The sequence below is a fragment of the Somniosus microcephalus genome, chromosome 3 (genome assembly GCF_052327205.1).
Source record: "Somniosus microcephalus isolate GS21.2 chromosome 3, FLI_Smic_1.0, whole genome shotgun sequence".
In the NCBI taxonomy this organism is placed as follows: domain Eukaryota; kingdom Metazoa; phylum Chordata; class Chondrichthyes; order Squaliformes; family Somniosidae; genus Somniosus; species Somniosus microcephalus.
Window position 1 is genome coordinate 349814985 of NC_140989.1, and position 27871 is coordinate 349842855.

At 38.9% G+C, this 27871-nt stretch overlaps 1 protein-coding gene across 4 annotated transcripts in view; it reads left to right on the forward strand.

The window, feature by feature from the left end:
* LOC147122339 (zinc finger protein 644-like) overlaps positions 1-27871 on the forward strand; it is a 136037-nt gene that overhangs the window by 95376 nt on the left and 12790 nt on the right. For 2 of the 4 annotated variants that reach the window (XR_015077734.1, XR_015077735.1), the window contains exons 4-8: positions 5950-9191; positions 14548-15159; positions 18676-18798; positions 20341-20443; positions 21166-23352. Coding sequence is in view for 2 of the 4 variants with exons in the window: in XM_085983385.1 (XP_085839511.1) it covers positions 5950-9191; positions 14548-15159; positions 18676-18798; positions 20341-20443; positions 21166-21358 (4273 nt within the window). In the remaining 2 variants the exon portion in view is untranslated. Of the gene's footprint in view, positions 1-5949; positions 9192-14547; positions 15160-18675; positions 18799-20340; positions 20444-21165; positions 23527-27871 lie in introns of those variants that run through there. The other 2 variants (XM_085983385.1, XM_085983386.1) reach the window with 1 other exon arrangement.

Here is a 27871-nt window from a genome sequence, read left to right on the forward strand (position 1 = left end):
ATCAAGGGATATGGGGAGAAAGCAGGGACAGGGTACTGAATTTGGATGATCAGCCATGATCTCATTGAATGGCGGAGCAGGCTCGAGGGGCCGAATGGCCTACACCTGCTCCTATCTTCTATGTTTCTATGTAACCTTCTCAAAACCTACGAAACGTTTGAAAGCCTCTGTGGGACCCTCCTTGACTTTCTGTTCCACTGGAAAAAGGCCCCAGTTTTTTGATCCTTTCTCCAGAACTATTAACTTCTCATTCGTGGTATAATTCTAGCGATGGGTCCAATATCGTTCTTGTGCCCAGAACTGCGCACAATTCTTCAATCTGCGCTAACCAATATCGTGTACAAATTCAACTGTGACGTCCTTGTTTTGCACTCAATATATCTATATGTAAAACCTACAATCCCATTTGCTTTTTTAATGACCTTTCTACTGTTTAAATATTTATATTTGCACCCCTAAATTCTCCTTTTCCTCCACTTTAAGAACCATGCAATTTAAGGTATTTTTCCTTTCACTCTCTTTAACAAACAGTACTTCTTAACATTTCCCTACATTTGCTACCTATTTGTTTACTCTGCTAACGTATTTGTCACCTGTATTCCTCCTCAATGTTTGCCATATCCCTAATTTGGTATCATCAGCAAATATTGATTGTGTAACACCAAATTTATGATTGGTCCCCTTGGAGGACAAGACACACCCAACAATTTGTCTGGAATGTGTAATTTAATCCTGCCTACTGGAGTAATTGAGATCTTTGCAGTGTGTAATTTCTTCCATTCATTGTGACAGCCAGGCTCCAGAGCTCACAGTGCTACCACTACTGCTTTCAGAGAACAGTCAGGGCTCACACTCCCGGGTTAGGAGCACTCACGCTGCCGAGTTCAGATAGGAAGGGGTGAGGCCATGGAGGGATTTTAACATGAATGAGGATGAGAATTTTAAAATTAAGGTGTTGGTGGACAATGTTCTCCAAATTTTTTTTGGGTGCGCGGTCCCTTTAATGGTGGGCTGCATGGTCCATTCAAAATTTCGCGCATTCGCAAAACCTCCTATTCAAAAGCCGGTAAGCAGCTTGCGCGGGAGCTGCACGGCTGCCCAGCTTAGCGGGAGCGTTGTTGGTGGACCATGAGCCAATGTAGGCCAACGAGCATGGTGGTTGATGGATGAATGGGACTTGCTGCATGTTAGGATTCCTCTCTCCCCTCCCCTCTCCGAGCTCTGAGCTGCTGTGTTTGTGGAGCATTGGTTATCAGAATTGGGATTGCATTGTTGTAACCCTATCTCTGACCTATGCTCCCTGCCAGTGCAGCTTAAACACGTTTAGATTAGTCAAGCGACCTACCTTTTACAGGTCCACGCTGACTTTTCTTGATTAACCATCACTACCAAAATGGAACAATTGGTAATTCATCTCATTGTTGTTTGTGGGGCTTGGCTGTGCACAAATTGGCTGCTGCATTTGCCTGCAAAGCAGCAGTGACTGCACCTCAAAAGTAATTCATTGGCTGGGAAGTGCTTTGGGATGACCTGAGGATGTGAAAGGCCCTATATAAATCCATGTTCTTTTCCCCCATATTATAGATTCTATAGGGTCAATCCTCCACTCCCAGGCTGTCTGATTTCAGGTGAATCTGGGACAGGCGGGTGTAGAAAATTGGACGGGGAGCCATTCTGCCGGTTTCTGGACGGTCATTGCCACTTTGGGATTTTTTATTGAAAGTGATGGTGGGCGTTAAATATGCCTGTCGAAGTATAGGCAAGTGTATTCAAATTACATAGTAATGATGGAAAAATGTCATATTACATATCTCCTGCCATTATTGGCAGAGTAACACTGGACTCAGCGTGTTACTTACATCCAGCATTGCTGTGGTGGGTGGAGAGGGATTTAAAATGTAATCGATCATGGGGTGATGATCACACTTCTACAACCCCAGAAATTAAAAAAAAATTAGAAGTTGGTTCAGCTTCCCCAGAGACAGCTGAACCAGCTCTGCGACTGCAGGTGCTCGAGGTCAAATCGTGGCTAAACAGGTTGACACAAATTCTGCCCCGCCATAGATATGGCAAGAGTCTGCCAAAGCAGAAAATTTCACCTTGAGGTTTATTCACAATGGAGGTAAGACGAACTGGCCTATATTTTCCTGCCAATGGTTGCCACCCTTCAATTCTTTATCCACAATTCCCATTCCAAAGATATTTGGAAAATTATGGCTATTGGCTTCCTCCTTCCTCAATATTTTGGGATGCATAGCATCTGCATGACTTTTCTACATTTAGTTCCATTAAGTTTTAAATACTATTTCCTCTTGAATATCTTGCTTAGTGACTCTTCTAAACCCTCCACAGATAGTCCTACAATCCTACTTCCGCCTTCCTTTGTAAAAAGTGAGCTGAGATACCTGCCATTCTTTCACGTTCTAGGATAAGATTTCTTGCTTCCTAACTAAGTAGTCCCATACCTTCTTTGACAACCCTTTTAGTTTTTTTGTGTTCTAGAAACCCATGATATTTAACTTAATGTTGACTGCCAGTCTTTTTTCATTCCTCTTAGCTTTCCTATTGTCCCTGTTTGCTTCTCTTCAATGCTTTTTATATCTTGGTTTTCTTCAATTATCCTTCTTGGGTCAAAGAAACTCAGTGATCCAGCAATGGAAGAATTCAGTTTAATTTTTTTAATATCTTCATTAATTGAAGAGTCTTCCAACTCGCCATATTCTCTTGATTAGCTAGTTCAGCTTGAGGCAGTTTGTTTTTGCTGTGCGTAGATGGGACCCAGAGCTTCACCTCATTGACTTTTTGAGACACCATCTGCAATGTACTGTTCATTGTAATGTCAGTTTGATAATTTATGCTCTACAAATATCATGCTGTTATTTTGGTAAAGAAGGGTGGAGAGAGAGAAGGAAGAAGAAAGAGAAATACTGACTTTAGGAACCACAATGTCTGAGCTAGTGCTCAGTTTCATGCTGAAAGATGAATAGATGCGAATCCAAGTGACTTTCCTATGAAGGCTTTTAATAGTAGCTCAGTGTACTTTTTCCCCACCACCATGTCTTGGTGTCTTTCAGAGAGGAGTGCCATAGCAGGTTGGAACATTTTTCAAAGCAAAAGTAGACACAGGATGAGCTTTGTGCCTCATCATCTAGCTTCCTAATAATGTATTTTTTATTCATGGGATATAAAAGTTGTCATTTTGTCATGATCTCGCCAACATAATGAAGATTATAATGTGCTGTTTAATCCTGATTTTTGAAACAATTTTTTAAAATATGTACAAAATTGAACAACCAACTGTAAAACACCGTGACTTGCTAACTATCTGTGTGGTATCTGTGCAACATTGACTTGTTGAGAGTTTTTGAAGTGTTTACATTTATGGTTTTTAGATGAGTTGAATTATTTCATCATTTTGTGCATGGATTCTTTGTTGTTGGAGTTCTAATTCAGCAATATTAGCCAACAGTAAGCATAGAAAATGGTCCTTATTTGCATACTATGTCGATTTAATTTTAGATGAATATTTCATCATAAATAATCATTAGAGAACAAAAAGTGGGCAACATAGCTCTGATGACAGAAAGGTTGTACTTAATCTGTATTACTAAATGACCCAGGAAGGCTGCTCAAAGGGATTACAGAATAATTATGTTAATATGCAATTATCACCTCATTTTTTCTGCAGTAACCTCAAGATGTAGTGCAATATGGGTGTTATAGCAAGTGCTGATAGTTTGCAAAAATACTGACATTTGAGATTTCTAAGGAAAGTCAATAAGGATAGCTTCATTATGGTCTCTTGTCATAATGAAAGAAAATGTCTGACCTTTTATGTACTGTTTTGTTCATGAGCATGATTTTTGTATCAATGAATTTGATACAGCTTTAAAGGAAGGTATCTACATGTGTTGCAATGTTAAAGGGAATTCAGCATATTCTGTAATGTCTGCATTTTCAACAATACTTTTTGTTGTAATTTGTGAATTTAATGACTTGTCAAATACCCCCAATAATGAGTGTACAAAGAATTCATACTGCTGCTTTATGTTTATATTGCACCAGTATCTTTTAATATTGTGGATTTTTGCTAAGCGTACAAAATTTAATCAGCTGATTTTTTTCCTTCCCCTTGGACATAGTTTTATTAGCACAGAAGGGTGTGCAGTTACAGGACTTGGATGTGCTGCTTCTGCGTAACTTGTAGAGAGGGCTTTTAATAGAATACTTCTAATAATGAGCACTGCAATTTGAGACCATTCGTGATATTGTGAGGGTTTGCTCTCCTGCTGTTCAGAGGGTACCATTGAAGTTTGCTTTTAAATGGGAAACGTCTGTTCCTTCTTTGAACCCCTAACACCAGAACAGATGGGTAGAATATGGAGCACGGAAGGTTTTACCTCTGAGGTGGTAACAGTGAAGCCACCACTCATTAACACTGAATTTACCACTTCGTTAGCAACGTTGCTTCCTGTTGAGAAAAGCTAGTACAGGTACAGCATATTAAATTAACTGAGCATACATTTGGCTATGGATCTTGGACACCAGAGTCATTTTGAAATTAAAGCTTTCACCATTTCTATGTGTGTTGCAGCTGGTTTTAAATGCTTGTTATTTTTTTCTGTTTGATTACAAATTAAATGAGAGCTTTTGGAAGGAAGGATGTGTTATAAAACTCCCAGTGCTCACTGTCACAGCAATTAATTTTACAGCACTTGTTCGGTACAGGTTGCTCATATTGATTAAAATCAGTTAAGGTAAATGAGACAAACATTATAGCATTTCCAGGCTTGTTTTCCTATTCATTGACATTTTCAGTCGTGATTCTTAGCACCTGTTTGTACGTGCCCACCCCTTAGCTTCTGCTGCGTATTTAACACAGAGACTCATGCTGGGAACTGTTTTAGCACCATTTTAGAGTGATAACATTGAATATGATCTCATTGGAAGTGTATTTTGTTCCCATGGAAATTGGTCAATTTTAGCAGCAGCTGAGAGTTTTGAAGGGGAAACAGGAAGGTTGTAACTAAAATGTGTGGAATCTTGATTCTTCACACATAATTAAAGTTCCCAGTATTTGAGAACGACAGCAGGAATCGTTTTTCTTCAGCAACAGACAAGATGTAGATGTAATAGTTGTTGAAACCACTAATCTCTCGGTTGATGAAGCAGTTGCACCTTTAATTCAAAGTTGATTTAAGACTTTATAATCATTTTAGTCATGCCGTTAAACTAAGGTAAAAATATTGTAAATAAAATGTAATTGTCTATTTTAAGTATTCTGTTGAGCAATATTTGAATAATATAATTGAGTGTATTCTAGGGATTTTTAATAATTTGTAAACCCATGAAGGTGTATAGGTTAAACTTGTTTCATAATTTACCAACACTTTATTTCATGCTGTACGTATGGTACACAATACATTACAGATAGAAACCTGCAGCTTAAATGTATTTAATTTGTACCTGACATTGTTTTAACATTTAGACAGTATTTTCATGTACAAATATAGTTTACTCTTTTTAGATGCATATAGAAATACACAAATGGAATAAAAAGTATAACCAGTTCATGCTTGTAGCATTAAGCAAGGTTATAATTTAGTTGACATTTAAATTTGTGTTGTAGATTTGCATGCCAGGCTAACCCAAAGCCTTTAGGCCGTACACTTGTCTCAGTAATCTGCAATGTGGATGTATTTTTATTGCATTTTTCCATAAAAGGCCTGTCTTGAGCCACTACAATGCGTAACCGCAAGTTAAATTCACACAACCTGCCTTCATGTACTATTATTACTAATAAACTGATAATTGTATTGTTCTATGCCAGCTGCAGCCCAAGGTTTTTGAATTTCATTAGTCATTGTTATTAAAATTGATGCTTAAAAAATTAGGTTTATTTTGTATAAGTATGTACAAAGTAACCTTTTTTCTTTTTATGACTTGCAGGATTAACAAAATTGAAGGCTCTGGATCTAAGATGAGTAATACAGATAGTGTGAAGACCCATATTAATTCTCATGGTGCTAAAGGCGAATTTGGAGATGAAAAAGATCTCCCATCAACCACTGTTACTACTAGTATACCTCAGACCTTAACAGAGAATCAAATGTCAGTTCCAAAAAGCAATACTTTAAGCTTGTTTAAACATCTGTCCAGGGACAGTTCTGTAAAAGCCTTAAGTGGAGCCCAGCAGACTGTGCTTATGCAAACTGGTGCTCCTACTGTTTCGAATGCAAAACTTATTTTGTCTACAGGAACTGCTGTGAGGGAGCCAGTTCTACAGCTCTCCTCAACTAAATCTTCCATTGCAAAGCAGGCTGATGTTTCTTTAAGTATTTCTCAATCTCTGTGCCAGTCACTTGCAATTTCTAGCTCACCCTCTCACTTTGTTCAATCTGTTCAGGTTCCAACATTGTCTGGCACTTCAAATAAAGTTCAGACATTAGCACCAGCCCCAGTTCTTTTACTGGTCCCCAATTTAGTGCCTTTCCAGGGCCAAGTTAATACACAGCCTAAAATGCTGAGTCCTTTGCCAATAGTGGACCACAAATCTATAGTCCAGTCAAATGGTGCTTCTACAAGCCAGTTGTTGTATTGTACAGAAAGTGCAAAGACAAAAGATAATAGAGGACAAGTAAAGGAAAAAAGAGTTTTAGGTTCTTCAGAAATTCATGTGGGTGAATCAGCAACGTTAAATGATGCTGGCTTAAACTGGGACCCTGAAAAAGAATTCATGCAGTTTTTGCTAACAAAAGAAAAGGATGATGATCGGGTTGTTCAAATTGATGGAAGTTCCCAAGCCCAATCAAATCTGACCTTTGGAAGAAAAAGAAAACGAAAAATGGACATTGTTCAGTTGGTAGATTTCTCCGAACTAGAAAATGCGGACACACATCTTGCACCTAAAAAGACTGCAATTACTCTAGCGGGAATGGAACACAGTGAAACAAAAGTTTCAGTCGTCAAACCAAAATACTTGCCTGCAAAAAAAAACCTTGTTGGCGAGACAGGATCAAATCTTCCCAAAGAAACGGTGGAAGCAATTAAACAGTTAATCTTTAGTGATTATAAGCTACCAGTAAAAAACTTAGAAGCAGCTAGAACAAGTGCACCTGAAACCACGTACGTAGAAGAAGCTTCACCATTCGGTTCAACAGTTTTTCCGCCAGGAAGTGCTCTACAGATAGATGATGTACAAACTGGATCTGAATCACCATCAGATGATGATACTGAGACAGAACCATCATTTTACCCCTGCACAAAATGCAATGTGAATTTCAGAGAAAAAAAGCATTTGCAGCGACACATGATTTATCACTTAGAAGGACACAGTAAAACAAATCTGCCAAGACCATATATATGTAAAGAATGTGGAATTGCATTTCGTGACCGTGCCCCACTCCAAAAGCACAGGAGCCTTCATCAAGAAAAAAGAGAGAGGCTGATGGAGGAGATTCGTGAGCTCCGCACATTTCAGGATGAAGGCCGGAATGCAAAATTACAGTGTCCGCAATGTGTATTTGGAACAAACTGTCCTAAAACATTTGTGCAGCATGCTAAGACGCATGAAAAGGACAAAAGATACTACTGCTGTGATAAGTGCAACTTCATGGCAGCATCAATGGATGAACTTGAAGGTCATCAAATTTATATTCATGATGCAGTTATTAACAAGTCCAGCCAAAAACCTTTGAAAGGTGTATCATTAGAAAATTTATTAAGCCACTGTAAGTCAGGAGGTGTATATGTGTGTAGGAAATGCCCTTTTACCACACCAGCTAGGAGTATTTTTAAAAAGCATGTCAAATATTTGCATCAGCGACTTTACCATGTTCAGCATAAAAATGAACATGGAGCAAAGGTACCTGGCTTGAGCTCGAAACCCTTTAATTTGGTGAGGAGCAATAAGGCTACGTCACAGCAATCTGAATACCTAAACAAATATGTCATAAGGCGAGACATAAAAAGGGCTTTTGAAGCACCTGATATGCTGGGGAATTCCTCGGCATTGTACAACAAGGTCTGTGATAATGCTGGTACACAGAAGCCATGCTATATAGCCACAAAAAAAATACATCACTCATCTGATTCTGTGCTGGATTATAGTAAATCTTCAACAAATATTCTGACAGGATTAAATACTGGCAACCAAAAGATTAGCTTCCTACAGCAAGACCATGTTAGAAAGCAGGGAGAGATTGACGTCAAAAGGAACAATGAAGTCGTGTTGTCGAAGGATCATGCTATTGGTTATCAGATTTATGGGAAATCTGAAAATGATGTAGGGATAGTAAAAGACTTGTGTCCTACATCTACATTAATAGAAACTAAACATACAGATGTACAACATACTTTGGACATCCATCAATGTAATGCCGAAGAAATATCAGGGGAATCAGAATGTGCAGATGCTGGCGCAGTATCAGTTAGAAATTCTGTTAAGGATGTCATGGTTAATGTCTCTGTTGGCAATGATATTTTGGATCAATATCCAGATGTGTTTCACAAAGCACCTGTTGTGATTTTAAATAAACTTGAGCCATGTGTAAATGCATTAGAATGTGATGGTGAAGAAAACTCACCTGAAAGTGGTATTGTTGAAACTAGTAACTGTATAGATGATGCTGTGGAAGTGACTATTGCTGAGCATGATTTTGATGTTGGTGATAAACAAACTCCTTACTTCAGTACTGAAGTACAGATAGTTGACGAAAATGGCATTGATGATGATGATTTTGATACTTATGATGAGAGTGACGATGACGACGATGATTTTGATGATTTTGATAATGGCATTCATGATTATGGCAACAATGACTATGGTAACCAAAGACTTTACTCTACAGGATATCAAGATGCTGCCCACAACCATTTTGTTAATGAAGATTTTCATATTAATAGTGATGCTAAATGTATAGACGTTATGGATCCAGTTCTTTATCAGCATGATGCTCCACTTAATATACCCTATAATTGGACTGATTTTCATACTGAGAAGCGGCCATGCCCTTACTGTCCAGCTGTATTTGATACTGGTGTTGGCTTGTCAAATCATGTGCGAGGACATCTTTATAGAGTTGGCTTAACTTATGATGCTCGTCATCTGGTTCCACCAGAACAAATAGCATCCAGTGATAAGAGACGGCGTATCAAAAAAAACGATGCTCCTGTTAGGAGAATAAAGAAAGGTAAGCTTCATTTATTTTTGTGTGTCTACAATATCATCAATAGGAATTGGGTTTTTATGAAGTTTTGACTAAGGTACAAAATATTACAGAGATAAATGCACAAATATATAGTTAACAATGTCAAAAAACAAGTAGACAGTAATCACCAGTAGGTCGAAATGATACCTAAAGAACATAAGACAATCAAGGGTCAGCACAGAAGTACAAAGTATAATGAACTTCTGAGGATCTGATCCCAATAGGTGGAGAGACACTATGGTAAAAGGAATGTTATATCATTTAAATAGAAGATATATATATTCCCTCCCTCCCAGAAAGGAGACAAAACCAAATCCCCACTGGAAATTGCTCAACCTTGTGAGGACACTGTGAACCTACTCCCGAGTTCATTACGTCGACCAATGATCTTCCTCACAATAACCCTTCAAAGGGTGTTTCAGCTGATGAGTGATCCAACATTGCTGGCAATACTCCACATCAGTGCCTGGTGCTGGAATATTGGAATGCCGCATTGAGTTGAGTACAACAACAGATCAATTAACCTTTGCATCTTAAGATTATAGGGGACCTTCAGAGAACGCTGCAGTAAACTGAGAATGACATTGATATATCAACAGGACCAGAAAAGATCTCAATGTCCATTATGGTAGTACCAGGGAACAGACTTGAAAGATGAGTTTGTCAATTTTACCACTTCAGTTAGTAGATAAGACTGCCAAAGGGGTCAGAATGTTCCTTTCAACTAAAAAGGAACTGAAAGATGGACAACATTCATGTTGTACCATTTATCACTTCTGGTCTATAGCAGTGGAGATCCATTCTGGCACATAGCAAATCAGACCATCCAGTAACTAAAAAGACAACCATGGCCTGTAACTCCATCCCATTTTAGCAAAGTGGAGGTACTTGGAACATTTAACAAATTTTAAATACAAGAAAATACCAAAGTTTTACAAGGTTGTCCCTTTTTCATGGATTGATCCCATCTTTAGAAACCACTTCAATCCATTTGTACAGTCTGTGCCAATAGCTGTCTCTGGTAACACATTCCACAATTCTCTTGCTTTCTGGGAATTTTAACTTCTGTCTCCTATTTGAATACTTTATCATACTGAACAATTTCTCTGGATTAATTTTGTCAGTTTCCTTCATAAAATGTTGGTAATTTAATATTGATGTGGACCTGTTAACTGCTGCACACAAATTTGTGCGTCTGATTTTCTGGTGCCTTAAAAGGTGCACCTTTAAGGCACCAGACAATCTACAAATTTCAAAACTTCCTAAATGGTGTTCAGGAGGGAAATGGAAAGGAGTCTTTGTTTATCAGAATCAGACATGGGCTCCCCCGATGGCTCAGCTGGATAATTCAGTGAATACCCAAGTCACATAGACCAGGAAGGTCCTAAGTTCAGCCACTGGGTTGTGCTGTTTTGCTGTCTCAGCAGGATGAACACTACAGTTGATCTCACTGCATCTTAAGAAGGGAAAATCAGCCAGGGCTCTGTATCTGATCACTATCCCACAATTCTTATTGGAAGTGTAAGAGTGTGGACATTCAAGAACAAAATTGTGCTAACTGTAATGCTCCTTGTAGTTGAATAGCCCACTGACCCACTCTTGAGCAGTGCCCATTGGCTGCTTGGGTGAGGAATTAGAGAATGACTCGAGCCATAGTCTTGAGACAAAATAAGTGCAAAAAGGAAGGGAAGAAAAAGAGTTGAAAATAACCATTTCCTACCTGTCAGGTAGTTTCCTCACAGCCTTTTCAGCTGCATGGAGCTGGTTAAAAGTCTTCCAATGGCATAGTATCAAGAAATAACACCAACTGTAGTTTTAAAAACATTCAAATCGTCCAGAAGGGCAATGTTGCAGTACCAGCGATTCGTTCTTTGAGGTAAATCAGAAAGAGAAACACTTGCGTGTTGCTACAGCATGATTCAGCAGTACAATCAAGTTTATCGAATCTGATTGAATCATTGGGAAAAGGGTGCGAAAGACACAGAATGATCCTCAATTAAGGTACCATGCAGATTAGAATCGAAGATAAAATCTCAAGACTCGGGGATAGCGACTTGATAAATCTGCCAACCCCAACTTTGTGCATTGCTGAGAAATCAGATTGGTTATACCCAATAGAGGACACAAAACTGCTGGGTGGTTTCGCTACTTGGAGAGGGCATAATAACATTTCCCCTCCCCTAATGGTATTAGGAAATAGAAATAACCAATGTACATTAAGGAGTATAACAAGAGTGACAGGTATGCAGGTGAAGACCAGCACAAAGCACCCCTGCGCTTCAACTGCCAATTGCTAATTTTCAAAGGGAAGATTCCTTTTGACCAAAATAGCCCACCTATGTTGCTTAGTAGAATAATGAGCAGTATAAATAAAATGGTCCAGCTAGCATTCATTCTCGCATTCACTCAATCTCTTGGTCTGATAAAGGCTAAAGTGAGTTTGTTGGAGCAAAATAATATTTGCCTGCTCCTGATTAAACCTAGTAAGTAGCTATGTCGTTTGATAAGCTTAGATGCTTGAAATTCTATAAAATAACCTTAATTTGGGAAATTCAAAACAAGCATAGCATGTAAAAACACACAACTTACGGATAGGAGTGGGACTCATTTGATTTTTGCCTGGACAGTCTGGTTTTCGATTGGGATGCTTTGAAAATTTCAACAATGTGCCCTGATAGCAAAAGCCTCTTTTTAAAAATAAATAAATAAATAAATAAATTAGATATAAAAATGACGTCAATTTTCCACCTAATTCTGCGACTCCAACTTGTAACGTGACACCCCTGCCTCTGTCCTGCTTTCTTTCTGGTTTTGGACTTTACAAAAGATGGCAGCCCTATCTACAAATTTGTTATGACTGTATTCTGTCAGCCACGGTGGAGTGACAACCAACCACTGTTTAAACCAAAAAAAAAAACATTTTGCAATCTGCAAGAGAGAACAAATTCACAATAGTGTTGAATCAAACATAAGTGAGACAAGATGCACTAACCAAGCTGGGTGCCACTTTCTACAACCGCTTCCCAAAATCTCCCACCCAATGGAGATGCAAAGGAAGCATGGGACACTACCTACCATGATTAAGACAATGCCCTAACTCTTCTCCTTCCCTCACCCACCCCCCCCCCCCCCCCCAAATTATTAGCTAGAACAACCAAGATAGCGTTCCACTTTCACGTTGGCCAGGCTACACCCCATCCACTAAACCAAAAGCCCGTACTTTCAATTTGTATGGTTTTTGTTTTAAATTTTTGAAAAGTAGTGGTATTAGAAAATGAATCCATTTTTTTAATGTGAAGCTTCACGAATTTTGCAATATCCTTATTTACAGTGCAGTCTTTTTTCAGTTAATGCCTGTATGGTTAAGTCTTCGTGGCTTGCTTCACTTTAGTGCTGGTTGACTAATTTTTAACATCTAGTTTTGGCTGACTCGGGTTCATGATTTGTATTGAATATAATAGTTTTTCCCTGTGATGGGTACTCAGCAAATTGTTTTCTGCACAACTTTTTCCTGATTTCAGTAGAAGATCTTGATGGGACAGTCTTCCACCGTACATGATGATCACAACAGCAAGGGCATTCTAGCAGAGTTTTGCCAAGCTCTGAGGTCCTGAGTACTGTACCCTTTTAGCTTCAGGTTAGATGGAGAATAGACTTGAAGCAAAGATCACTTATAAGGAGTTACCATCAAAGGATCCATCAGCTGAATGACACCCAGTGCTATGCTGATGCATGATTCTGGACTTTGTTAGCAATCATCATCCTGCACAAATCATTCTTCTACAAATACAGCAGAAGGGGAAACTTTTGAGAAAATCCCTTGGGTCTATGATGACAGGTAACACAGGCCTTTCTAGGCAACTACTTATCCTGCTGAAATGGCTTCAGTGGCAGACCTTGAAACGCTTGTGCTGCTTCCTGTATCAAAATCATTATCCACAGTACCATCTCCAGCGTTGGCTCACAAAACATTTTGGTGCTAGAAATGATTCGTTCTCCTGAAGCAGACGGATTTGTTCCGAGCTTCTGGAGTTGGATCATTTCTTTTGAGGGTGTATGTGGGGAAAAGAGTGGAGAGTATGTACACCAGGTGTGCAAGTCTCTGAGGTATAGCAGAGTTATGTTGCCAGTGTATTCATTTAAGAGGAAGTACTCACCGCCATCCCCCATTATCTGTAAAAAGGAGTTGCACAAATGAGATGTTTCTATTTATGACAATGCTGTTATGCAGCATTTGTGTATAGTATTTTTTCATGTAGTTTTAACTTCAAATATGTATCTGTTACAGTAGCTTGTTTTAGTCTTCACCCATGACGCCATTACTGTCACTTGAATGAACGCAGCCAAGCTCCTTTATGTCTGTCTTTTTTTGCTGCTTTCATGCTTTCATAAAGAAAAAAATTAGTCCTAGTGTCAAGTAGTTACAGAGTCAAACTGATGCGCAGAGCTTCAACATACAAGTTCTTGGAGAGACTGAGAAAGGAGGATCAAGCAAGATTGCAATGTTAGTGTCAAAGAAGCACAAGGAAAAATAAATCGTAAGCAGGGAGAAGATGAGAGATTGAAACTCTGGAGGACAGAAAACAACAAGACTGACAAGAGTATCGCTGAGACAAGAAATAAGAATGAAATTTGTGCATATAGGAAGAGAAGGCCAAAAAAATAGTTTTATTAAATTAAAATTTAGATCTTAGTACAGTTATTGTCACATATTTGGTGCAACAAAGCAATTGAATGCAACTTATTCTAATAAATCACCATCAAAGTTTCCACTAACTGAATTGTGATGGACTGCTGAATAGATCAAAATAAAAAAAACACGGTCCTGGCACCACTTCAAATCAGCACAATTTTCTGCACTCGCCTAATAAATTTTAACCCAAAAACTTGTCAAGTGTGTTTCATCCAGTATCCGTGAAACCTATGGCAAGCTCCAATATGCTAAACAAAGACCCTTATGCCATATAAGTTGTGATTTGTTAGTGGTAACCCAACTGTTTCATGACCACAATGTTGACCGTATGTAGTGAATTGTACTCCTCAAACTTGATGTAAAAGAAACTGGTTTTCTTTTGTGTAACTGTCTATATTTGAAATAGATATGTTTTGCAGTATTTCTTGATGTAAATTTATTTCTGCCGTTTGTTTAATTTATCTGAATCTCATAGCTATTTATGATAATTCTATTAAAATAACATTTAGAAACTGGTATTTATTCACAGAAATTATTAACTGTGGTTAACCATCATAATTTCATTTCAGAATCCACGTGGGCACATTTTTCTACCATTTATATTAATTAGTTTGGGTAACCTTCATTCACATTTTGTTTCAACAGAAGTAAAATCTGGTTCGTCAACTGAGAATACCTGTCCTTTGTGTGGTGGTTGGTTTGACACAAAGGTTGGCCTGTCGAACCATGTCCGCGGTCATTTGAAGAGGTTGGGGAAGACTGAGCTGGAAGCCCATAAATCCCCACTCAGCATTTTGACTGAAATGATGCAAAATGAAGCAGAGGCAGAAAATATCGCAAAATTGTTGAGTAGCAAACAATTTAGGTATAAGCCGTTTATATCTCAGAAATTTGCAACAAGCGACGGCTTATTTCTGGCGCCAAATGGTATAACTATAAAACTGCAGCAAAATGAATTGAAAACAAAATCCTTCCCCTTACCACCGTCAGACTTGCATGGCCTCCCAGACCTGCAGCCAAAACGATATAGCGAAACACGTGTACAGTCAAGTTCTCTGATGCAAATTCTTAAGAATAAATTTGGAGAGGAAACATCATCGCTAATAAAAACTCAGCCAGGAAGAAGTTATGCTCAAACTGCAAAAAAACGACTGCCAAATCACAGGCGTCTCTTTCAGCCGCCGTTCGGCAGTTCACTCCTGCAGCCTAGTACATCGACACAACCAATGACAAGTATGGATATAACCTATCAAGCAGGTAAGATGTCTTTGTGTTAAATAATGATGCATGCTGAAGCAAAGGAATTGAGATGATGGAATATACCATTAATTTTTTTTTAAATTCCATACACTTGCAATATTCGCAAGTTGTTTGGAACTGATGCATTGTTGATGGTCTACGTCGTGGTTAATACCAAAGACTTCTCTGGAGATAATTGTGAGGTATGAGAACCTGACCGTGGCATTTGATCATATGCTATTCAAAGATGAGGGGTCGATTTTTCAATGGGCACCTGCCCATTTTACGTAATAAAATGGGTTCTAGGACCCAGAAAATTGGTCATGGTCTTGCCCATCAGTTCCCCGCCAGAAATGTGCCCACCTCCATTTAGGCAGCCACTCACTCACCTGAAGTCGGTGGACCACTATTTAACAATGCAAATTAAGGTCCTGCACGTATTTAAGGAATCAAACGCCATTATCAACAGCTGTAGCATTGTATTCATCAGTTCTACAATTGTCCTACAAATCATGGGCGGGAATATCCGAGAGACGTCCATTTCCAACTTTATTTAAAGGAATTATCACCCGCTCTGGGGTAAATCACTCGATTGTTGATTTTTGTGCTCTTTTGGCTGTGTTGGCTGCTGGAGTTGACTGTAAACTTTCCAAAAAGTTATCTGGCTAAGTCTACAGTGGCAATTTGACTAGGGGCTTTGGTTCACTTTATGGGTGTGGTAATTGGGATGTCATTATGGCTTGAAGAGGAGCAGCAGGCAAGAGTCCCGAGTCCCACAGCTGCAGGAAGTAGAAGTAGAGAAACTCACACCATGCCTTAGCCCACTTGTGTGCACAGACCAAGTACTTCATACCTGCATTTCAGGGAGGAGCAGCGTGTGAATAAGCTCTGCTTTACCAGTAAGGCCGACAGGAACAATATCACCTGCTGCAACACCAACTGCAGCTCATCACCGGATCACAGTTGTCTTTGCTTGTGGCTGTGAAAATCACTTGCCCTGAAATGTTATGCCTCTGGGTCATTTTTATGCAGCAAGTGACATTTGCAACATTGGTCAATCAGCTGTGCATGCCTGCACCAAACAGGGATAGAGGAGCTATTTGCCTGAGCCAATGACTTAATCTCTTTCTCTATGAAGGCCACGAAGCAGGAAGGCAGGGCATCATTGACTACACACACACAGCCTTGTATGCTCCAACACAAAACCCTGCAGTATACGTCAACAGGAAGGGCTTCCACTTGCATGTACTCTTTAACAAACTCTGCACATGGGGGAGATAATACTATTGATTGCTGCTGTTGCAGTAAAGTGGTGCAAGACTGTGCACGCAATAAAAATAAACCCGAATGGGAGTCTTAGCAGCCCGGCTCAGTCATTAAACATCTTGTGGCATTGCTTCAAGGTCTTACGGTGCTATACTTCAAGCATTCACATGCTTTGCTACCTTGGACCATTGCAGTCTGGCATGGTACTCTTCTTCCACCTGCAGGGAAGAGGATTTTCTTTCTCCTGGTGACCTCCTCCACCAGTACCTCCAGAGCACTGTGGGAGAACTGGGGTGCTCTAGCAATCGTCATTTTATTCCAATGCTTGACAACAGCACCTCCAGTGGAGCTCCACAATGGACACTGTACCTCCCCTTTTAAGAGGTACAGACCAGCTTGAAATAGCGTCGTTCCCATCCAAATCCGGAGTTGTCCAATAATCAACAATTTGTGCTGTCAGCTTTCCCATTATTTGGGATGAGGGACAAACCTGAAAATAATTTGTGCCTCGTAAACGTCATCAGGCGAGCGATGTGACTACCCTCACCCACTTCGCGCCCGTTCTGAACGAAACTTGAAACTTGTCCCCGCGATGCTAGTAGTATTTATACTTATTTTTGCATAATTTGTTGAATTTGATATGATTACTTTTGAAGAATAGTACAATTGAAAAAGGACAATCCTGCCATATTTGTTTTGTGTGTGCTTAACACATTAACCCATCAGTTTTTTTTACAATCTCTTAGTTTAGTTTCAACAAATTAATTAGGTTGTTAATTTCTTACTGTGTAGGTTGTTAATTTCTTACTGTGCGAATTTTAGGATTTACCTAAAATAGCGTACTATATACTATAACCACTATAGGTAAACAGCTGTCTTCGATTTCTTGATTATAGCTTCCATATAAAAAATTGGTAGTAGTAATACATACATGATCACTGATAAATTTTATAAGACACTCTACATACATTTGTTCATACTGTAGTGTATACAGTTTGTTTCTATAATTGCTTAGATGTTAGTCAATTCTTTTGTTCACTGCAAAGGTTTGAGCGCACGCATCAGAATTACAAATCATTAGCTTTCATTATTGACTGCACATGCAAAGTGATGACTGTACAAAAGCACTAATTTAAGTGTTGTATTTAACAGCTGTTCACCAGTCTGGTTTTTTTACCACCTTACCTCCCATGCCTTCATCAGCTATTTCACATAAAGTAAAAGAGCCATTTACAGTCTCCTCATTCCCTGAACAGCTTTTCACAATACTTGAGTAAACACTAGATTTACAACTTTGTCAATACTTTGGTTTAGTCCTGCTTGACTTCCAGTGTAGCGAATGCCTCTGAAGTCTTCCTGTGCAATCCAGTGTTTTATGATGGATCGTATATTGTTCCCTTTTAAAAATTCTCATCCTTGATTTCAAATCCCTCCATGACTTTGCCCCTCCTTATTTCTGTAATATCCTCCAGCCCTATAATCCCCCTAGACCTCTGAGCTCCTCCTATTCTGGACTTTTGAACATCCCAGATTTTAAATGCACCACCATTGGTGGTCGTGTCTTCGGCTGCCTAGGTCCTAAACTGTGTAATTCCCTCCCTAAATCTCTCCGCCTCTCTACTTCTCTTTCCTCCTTAAGACTCTCCTTAAAACCTACCTCCTCGACCAAGCTTTTGGTCATGTGCCCTAACATCTTATATGGCTTGGTGTCAATTTTTTTTTTTGATAACACTCCTGTGAAGCGCCTTGGGACGTTTTATTATGTTAAAGGTGCTATACAAATATAAGTTGTTTGTTTATATGTCCTACTATCATAGCATGTGTACTAAACCAGTATAAAAACTTGTAAGTGATTCTGAATAAACATTAGATGTATTTATAATTCATTAATCCCTATTATGATTCAAATAGCGAGGCTTTTAATCACGTTTCTCATCATGAGCATTAGCCTTAAGCATAATAGGAATTGCAGCTGTATTTACTAGGTGTTTTTAGTGAATATTAATTTAGGAGTGAACAGCTGGAATTTGTGAAATGAGAAAAAAAGACATAGTTAAATGTAATCTTAATACTGCATGTTTGATCAAATGCAGAAATTAATACTTAAAAAAATAATAGTGTTGTATATTATTTTACACATGCTAAAGTGAACTTGGAGTATTTGCAATCTTCCAAAAGTTTTAATTGATTTTGCTGACTAAAAATAAAATCAATCTACATTAACTTCGCTGTAACCCAGAAATTATTACTTTCCTTTCTTGACAAAAGGACATCCTGTGAAATTAAGAACTTGTGTCCATTGCCATGCAACCTTTACAAGTGCAGTTAGCCTGGCAAACCATCTCAGAGTCTATGCAAGAAGAAAGCAAGCTGGGGATCTGACTGGCACACGTAAGTCTTCATTTTTTTTTTCTTTTCTAATTCTTTGGAAATGCGTTAAATACAGGACATCAAATGTTTTTAAACGAACAGTAACGTCAAAAATATATTATGTCACCATTGAGTCCTTGCCTTGTTGGTAACATCTTAAATAGTTAATTTTTTACTCTTTGTAGTAAATCTGCATACAGTGGCTTGTCCATTAACTGACATTATGAAGGGGACCCCCCCCCCCCTCCCCTGAGATGGATGATCAAAATTGTTAGATAATTGTAAGTTGTGGCAGCCCCACTCTATCTAGTCTCATGATCCTAACCCACCCGATCAAGTCTAACCCAAACATACAGACAGTTGCAGCCCAGGATGGATAAAAGACCAGAACCAACGTGAATCCTTGACCCAACGTGAATCCCAACCTTTCCTGATCTCAATTTGTGGTCCAGTGCACACAGAATTTTCAGCAAAATGTACATATAAGATCTGGCTTGAAGTTATGGCCCAGTAGTTAACGATGAGTTTCAACTCAAAGCTCTGACTTCTGCTGATCCAGTTAATAGGAAGGTGGATAATTGCAACTCTACGATAATGTGAAATCTTTTCAATTTTTGGTCGTTGCGCTCAGAGCAAGCAGCATGTTGCCTGAGTTATCCTGAAGCATCGAGTTTTCAGTTATGTTTTTAAGAACTCTTGTTCAAACCTATGTTTGTGTATTTAAGAAATAAAATATGAGGCAAAACACAGCAATAACTGGAAATGAAATTATATTAGAAACTGATGACAATACAGATAATGCTACCTGTATATTAGATGTATCGGTTAAACTAGAAGCTGCTGCTTATGGTATGTTTCATCTTCAAAAATTAATTTAGTGAAGTTTATTCTATTAATTGCATCAGTCCAAACTAGTTGTGTATTTAAAATTGTTTTTTTATTGTGAATAATACTTAAAATTATTTATAATTTATCATTTTAATTGACCTTTTCTCTAGGCTTTAAGATTTGCTTTTGTGTTTTTTTTTTAAAACTCTGCACCTATGCAATTTAAAGTAAACAAAACATGCAATAGTATTGGCACGATCATCATGGGTTTTCTAATAGATGATGTTGGTGTGTTTGTCTTCTGCCAAGTTATCTCATTTTCTCCCCTCCCCTCGGATTCATGCTAGGGTATAGTTCCATAGTTAATGACCATGATCTGGCAGCTCACCCATGTGACGCTCTTCATGTGTAAATCTGGTGAGTCATAGTGGGTTATTCTTTTATGTGGATCATCACAATTGAGCCCAATCCTGTCCAAATTATTCATTCAGTAATATAATTTTAATAAAGACTGGCTAAATAAAGTATATTCCATTTAAATTATGGTGTGGAGATGCCGGAGTTGGACTGGGGTGGACAAATGTAAGAAGTCACACAACACCAGGTTATAGTCCAACAGCCAATAAAGCTGTTGGACTATAACCTGGTGTTGTGTGACTTCTTACATTTGTCCATTTAAATTAGTTATTGTTTGCATGGAGGATAAGACCTATTCCTAAAGTTATCTTTTTCCAGCTTTTGACTGCAAGCAAAAAAGGTCACGATCACGGTCAGGGACCAAAAAGAAGTCTTCCCTATTTGTTCCTTCTCTTGATGATGCTTATGTACTCAAATGCAGGTAAACAGTTTGACTACAATGCTGCTTCAGGCTCAATTTGCAGATTAAAATTTGTTACTGTTACAATATTATTATAAGATGTAATGTAACAATTTGAAGACTGTTTTTGATTAAATGTTTCATAAAGTATTCTCAAAAAATGTGAGAAATTAAACTTCATATGGCTGGTTCCTTTCCATCACTTGCCATGCCGTTTAGTAAGTGATTTGTATTTTTTTTCTAACTTTTTTTCCGTTTATGGGATGTGGGCGTCGGTGGCAAGGCCAGCATTTATTGCCCATCCCTAGTTGCCCTTGAGAAGGTGGTGGTGAGCCGCCACCTTGAACCGCTGCAGCCGGTGTGGTGAAGGTACTCCCACAGTGCTGTTAGGGAGGGAGTTCCAGGATTTTGACCCAGCGACGATGAAGGCAAGTGGAGAGTATTCCATCACACTCCTGACTTGTGCCTTCTAGATGGTGGAAAGGCTTTGGGGAGTCGGGAGGTGAGACACTCGCCGCAAAATACCCAGCCTCTGACCTGCTCTTGTTGTGACAGTATTTGTGGCTGGTCCAGTTAAGTTTCTGGTCAATGGTGACACCCCAGGATGTTGATGGTGAACTTGATTTTACTGGATATTATCTGGTCGTCATGAATTTTAAAAAGTCATAGTAGTAGAGCAAAATCAGCAAAAATATAATTCGAGCTAAATTCATCAGAATTATGTTTTTGTTACTGATCTGCAGGTTCTGTGATCTGGTCTTCCGAGGTCCACTTTCTGTCCAAGAAGATTGGATCAAGCACTTGCAGCGACATGTTGTTAATGCGAATCTTCCTCGCACTGGTGCTGGAATGGTGGAAATCTCATTGCCATCAAAAGAAAATTTCCCAGTAACTGAATCATCTATCTCTCTGCTAATGGCACAGGCAGCTTCATAAAATTTTCTGACTTGCGATGAATTAATCTGCTGTAAATTTTTGATGTGGTGTTTTGACATAAGCACCTAGTAAAAGTACATTCTGCCCTCCCGTTACAAGGCTTAATAGATCAGTGCAACAATATAAGCTGTTTATAACCTTGAAATTATTTGAAAAGGCTTGATTTCCTTAAAAGCTCAAGTAATTATGCATATATTCAGAATTTTAAATCAATAAATAGATCACCAGCAGTCAATCAGCATTAGGAATTCTCTGTTTAAATTTGTCACAATTTGGTCAAAGCCGTAGATCCTGTGAAGAACATATTTTACAATAGCTATTGCTAGATATTTACATAAGCAGCTAGTCAGATGTTTCCCTAATCATTTCAGAAAGATAGTCCTTTTGCCTGAGGAACCTTATGGCAGCAGGAAATGAAGCATACAATTTCACTTGACACATTTACGAACACTATTCTAACTTCCAATTTAGTAAGGAAGCAACATTCATGTTTACCATTGTGTATAACAACTGTGGATAGTTATCTTTGGTTGCCGAAGAAGTGATTTAGCTGTATAATTTTGAAAAAACTTAGCAGTCCCCAACATAAATTTGCACAGGATCTTACTCATGAAGAACAGTTTTCTATATACTGTCGTAGTACTGTACCTTTAGGGAATGAAAAAGAGAACTAAATTCATTGTTCTAATATGTAATTCCATCCCTGCCCTCATTTTTCTCCCATTGCAAACTGCTTGCAGATACACATCCTTTTCTAGCCAGGAGGGCCGAATGGCCTAGCTGTAAACTTCTTCCACAGTCGCCATCAGTGCTGCCCTGTGATCGGCTACAGGAGGCACGATTCAAGCGAGGAGAGCAGGACATTGTTCATTTATAATGGCATCTGTCAGAGTGACAGGAAGAATGAAAACTTGCCCAATTGAAGCAAGTGTGTTAGAGTGATCGACTATTCTGGAATTCAAACTTTTCACCTCAATGAACGTTGAACACACAACCACTTCAACTCCCAGGCCACTTCAAAGATATGGAGAATTGTAAAGCATGATGCATACAATGTTTCTTCTCGCAAAAACTCAGAATGCAACCAGTCTAAAAATACATTTAGTGCACGGTTCAATATTGATTTTTGACAACAAGCAGTTTTGTACTGGCCTAAAACCTCCTTAGCGTGCTTTTTAAGTAGCAATATTATTATTTACAAGTTTTGTTCTCAATTTATTTCTGATTTTTGTTTCCATCGGTTTTGTTGAAATTGAAATCTGTAGATGGCTACTTGCTATTAAGCAATTGCTAGTAATTATAGTTCTATAATAATGCATTTAACAAGTCAGTAGCAAATTTACTAGTAGCCAGCACCATTTTGAAGATGGTAGTGTAGATAGTTCCCCAAGTCTAGTGATTACTATATTGCTGTACATTGAGCATACTAATTGTTTTAGAATTGTCATGTTCTTAGAAACAGACCTTTAAATATAAATTTTGTTCCTGACAAAGGTCAGTATTCACCTTCCTGAGGACAACTCAACAAAATGTATGTACTTGTCTTTTACTAGGTATAGCATGTACAGAAATACCAGGGTGCATTGCTATTGAGATGGATATTATTGGATTTTATATTTGTATTTTCTAAAATAGGCTGAAATAGTATTTAACCAGTTGAGTTATTTGGAGAAATAGGTTTACAGGTACTAATTCAGTGTAGCTCTTGATTTGCTATAAGTAATTCCTCCTGCCTAATTTTTTTTTCTGAGCTCCCTCTATTTCAGTAATTGGATAATGTAAATTTATATTTTTACTGTACAATTTTCTTAACTGTAAAGGAAAGCATGTTCTTTACAACTCAGAGGTCTCCATACAATTATGAGTTTCCTGAAATTTTACTGTTGTATCCTTTAGGCATTTCAATGACATTGGTGATACAATTACTGTGTATGGAACAGGTACACTGGTACATGATATCAAGTGCTCAGACGTGATTGTGCACGCTCATATTTGTAAGTAAACTGTGTAAACACTATGTGAAAATGTGCTATTACTACAAGTCTACTTATCTAGTGGCAGAAATAAAATGTACAGTCATACATTAACGATGGTTGGAAATCTTGTGTCCTTATTGTCCACCAGTTTGTTCAGTAAAGTGACATTAATAAATATGTATATTCGAGTGATATGATGTAATTGTTACTGATCGTGTCTGTTGACAATGTTGAACCTCAATTTGCAAACATGAATATGAGAACTATGTAACTCTGCTCTCCTTCCATGTTGTGTCTGATTGTCCTTTGCTTCATGGAAGTTTTTTATTTTGCAATTCTGCTGACTTTTATTGACCTCTTTCCAAGTTCATTACAGGATATAGATTGTTGAGATGCACAAAGTGAGCTCCCTTACAGCTTAACATGATGGATCAGCTGTAATGCCAACAAATCCCATCAAGTTTTTTTCTAATAATTTTATATTGCTGTATATGAGGATAACTTGCCCTCCATTGAGGCCGCGCACACTCCTTTTTTCCCCCATCCACATGATGCTGTCCCTCAAGTTGTGGACACAAGAAGGCCTGCTTCCACGCAATTACCGTTGCCAATTTTAGCCTGCCACTAGGATGTACCCTAATAGAGATACCGCTCTCATATTATCCCTTCCTTTCTGCATGAGATATATGGAGCTTGTGGCCTCTTTTGTCCAGTTTGGCTGAAATTGGAAGTTCAACCATGTGTAGGCTTGAGCTTGTGACCCTTCGCTCTGTGGTACTGTATCTTGATGCTCTAGTGTCACAGTACCACTGATAAATTTTATTGTCTTCTATAATAAAAATGTTCTCGTTCTCACTAGAAAAGAAATGGTTGAGAGGTGATATTGCTGTTTTCAGAATTCTAAAGGGAGTAGATAATGTAGACGATGAGCATCACAGTAGAACCGGAGGACACAGCCTGTGCTTGAAGAGGGTTAATTCAAGACTGATTTGCGGAGACAATGGCCCATATTTTCCGATGCCTACGGGTGGGTACGAGCTGTGCACACACCCGTAGGGACTGTCATGAACCTTACCATTCATGAAGAGATGACTCATGAAGTAACACTGGGCGGCCAGCTGGTGGCGCCGTCCAAGGAGTATAAATACTCAGGCGTGGGCCCAGCTTGCTCAGGATGTTTCTGTAACCAGGAACTAGTGATGTAACTAGAAATCTCATGGTTGTGAAACAGTTGATTAAAGCCTCGTTTTATACTCAAACCAAGTGCTCAGTAATCTTTTTACATCAGGGACATCGGAAATGCCGGTTTCAGGCATGCAAAGCGCATGCGCTGAAAACCAGCATTTCCGATCTGTCAGATCGGATGCCTGTCCTGGAGAAGGGCCTCTGCGGGTGGAGAGTTCTGCTTTCTGCAGAACCTCCGCCCACTGAAATCTCTTAAAAATCTTACGCCTGGTAAAAGCAGACGCAAGGCCTGCTTTTACCAGCATAAGAGTTTTTTTAAAGTAAAAAATAAAAATTTTTTTCACTCATTTATAATTTAAAAATACTTTTTTTTTAAAGTTCATTTTTAGCCCTGTAAAAAAAACTTGGAAAAAAATAATTATTGTTTAAAATATTTAATATAATTTTAACTCATTTTAAAAACGTGATTTAATTTTTTTTTAATGTTTTGATAGTTTTTGGGGTGATTTCCATTCATACTTTTGACGGGTCTATCTGTCAAAAGTATGAAGGGAGATTCCCTTCTCCTATTGGCTGGCCTGCCCCCTGGGATACGTGGGACCTGCGCATTTCGACTGTGGACAGGCCCAGCATCAGAAGAGTCCGGACCTCGGGAGCCCTCGGGTAAGAGCGTAGATTTTTTTTCCCGATAGAAGGCATCCGCACGCAGGAAGCCTCCTATCGGAAATTACGGGCCAACATTTCTGTGACTTACAGACGCTAAGCTTCATAAAGAAAGCCATCAATGAGTTATACCACTTGCTATAACCTGACCTATATCGCATTACACTGCCAGTGACTGTAAAGGTCACAACCTCGTTCAACTTTAATTTAATTCCAGGCTGCTATTAGCCAATCGGCTGTGCACAAATGTATTAAACAAGTCACATATACATTGTTTGCTAGACTGAGCCATTTCAACCAATTTCCCAGGGATAACCAGCATGACTGGGCACTGCAATTTTACAGAATGTCAGGATTCTCCAGGTTCCAAGGAATCATTGATAGCAACCACATGACCAAACGTGCCAATACCCATGTCAACAGGAAAGGATTCCACTTTATAAGTATCCGGCTTGATTGTGACCGGCATTGCATTGTGCAAGTGAATGGTGGCTTTCCTGGTAGCTGCCATGATGGAATTAGTTCATCACCAAAATAACCAAGTGCAGTAGAATTTGTTCATTTGTTTTAAAATAAGTGAGAAGTTTCACTTTATCAAGAGCTGTTTGACTAACTGTTGGGACTTGCAAAGCTTATCGTTAATAAAAGGTTTCATTATAACAAAGTCCATTGCAATGGACTTGAAACTGTTGAAGGGGAGGAGGAGCTAGATTTCCTAGTTTAGTTAAGATTACCAATGCATTTCCTGGATGTCGATCTCCTCAGAGTTATTTCCCGATGCACTGAGGGATCGTCCCACTCCCAGCTGTATTTTTTACGCTTCATAGAGCCAATCAGAACATGGTTCTATCAACTCTAACATCTTTGTGGTACAGAATGACAGACTAAAGTTTTGCATCCTATAAAGCTGCTATTTAAGAACTCATGGGGGAAAATATTGTTGGACCAGAGGCTTACAAATTGGGGTCACAGCAAAGTGATCGAATGTTAGACATATGGATATCAGCTTCACTAATCAATGTATAACCCCACTTCCCTCTGGAACATTATCAGACATTTTATTCCCTGGGAGCCCACAGCACATGGCAGTGGCTTATTGAAATATTGTCAATGCAGGATCTGTGATTTTTTCTGTGTATTAATATGTAATGGAAATTGTGTGCAGGTTAAAAAAAAAAGCTAGTACATTAATCTGGCAACAGTTTGATTACACTGAAGCAATGCCAAAACCAGCTACTGGATTAGCCAGTACTAGCTGGACATATAACTGCAACATTGGAATTTGTTAACAAAGTCCCAAGGCGATTCCAAATCCCTTGCAAGCGACTGAAAATTGTGAGCAAGTGGAACTGGTATACTGAGGAATAAAGCTATTTGCGCACCTGAAAAATACTGTTGGCACGACATAATCAAAACCAGCAATTGAAGCCAGAGAATTTTCCATCAGGGGTTTCTGGATGTAGCCTTCCAAGAATGAGGACTCTCTGGGTTACAGCTGAGAATGAGAAGTTGGAAAGCTTCCATTCCATGTAATAAAGTATTCGGTTAGTCTATCAAACTGAAAGGGAATCTGATTCAGTTTTTTAATTTATTCTCAGGATGTGGGTTGATGTAAGAAAACTACTAGGCACTTGGTCTAAGCATTAAACAAAGCTTTAATCAACTGTTTTACAACATGGAGGTCTAGTTGTGTCCTTCACTAGTTCCTGTTAAGAATGTCCTGCACAAGCTGGGCCCATGCCTGAGTGTTTATACTCTCCCTGGACAGCGCCACCCGTAGGCCGCTCAGTATTATTTCATAAGTCTGTCTTTCATGAATGACTGATTCATGTCATGGGTGATGCTGGCAAGGCTGCATTTATTGCCTATCCCGACTGGGCCTTCCTCTTGAATTTCTGCAGTCCTTGTGGTGATGTTGCTCCCATAATTGTATTAGATAGGGAGTTCCAGGATTTTGGTCCGGTATGATGAAGGAATGGTGACACATGTCCAAATCAGGAAGGTGCATGATGTGGAGAGGAACTTGGAGGAGCTAGCTGTTCTCATGAGGTTACGGTGCTTATCCTTCTCGGAGGTAGAGGTTCTGGGGCTGGAAGATGCTATTGAAATAAGCTTGGGGAGTTGCTATAGTGCATCCTGTAGATAGTACATACTACACCAGTGATGGGGCGGATATTGATTTCATTGGCAGGGCTCCAGATCAAGTGAACTTACTTGCTTTGGATAGTATTAAACTTGAGTATTGGGTCTGCACCCATCCAAGCAAGTGGTGTGTAGATGGTGGAGAGGCAGTGAGGATTCAGGAGGTGAGACACTCCACAGAGTATCTAGTCTCTGCCCTGATGTTGTAGCTTATGAAATTGATGTGTTTGGTCCAGCTAAGCTTTTGCTAATGGTGACTGCCCAAGATGTCCATAGTGAAGGACTCATGATGCTGTTGAAGGTCAGGGAAAAGTCGTGAGCCTTTTTCTTGTTGGAAGTGGTCAATGCCTGGCATTTATGCAACAAAGCGTTACCTACCGTTTATCAGACCACTCTTGACCTTATAGGACAGCGGCTCGGTCATGTCCTTTGTTTGAATGGCCTACAAAGGATCATTTTTAATTGTCTTGGAATGGACTTATCAGCCTTGATTTTTGAACGTGCTGCCAGTCCTAGAAAAAAAATCTACAGCATTACAAAATGTCTT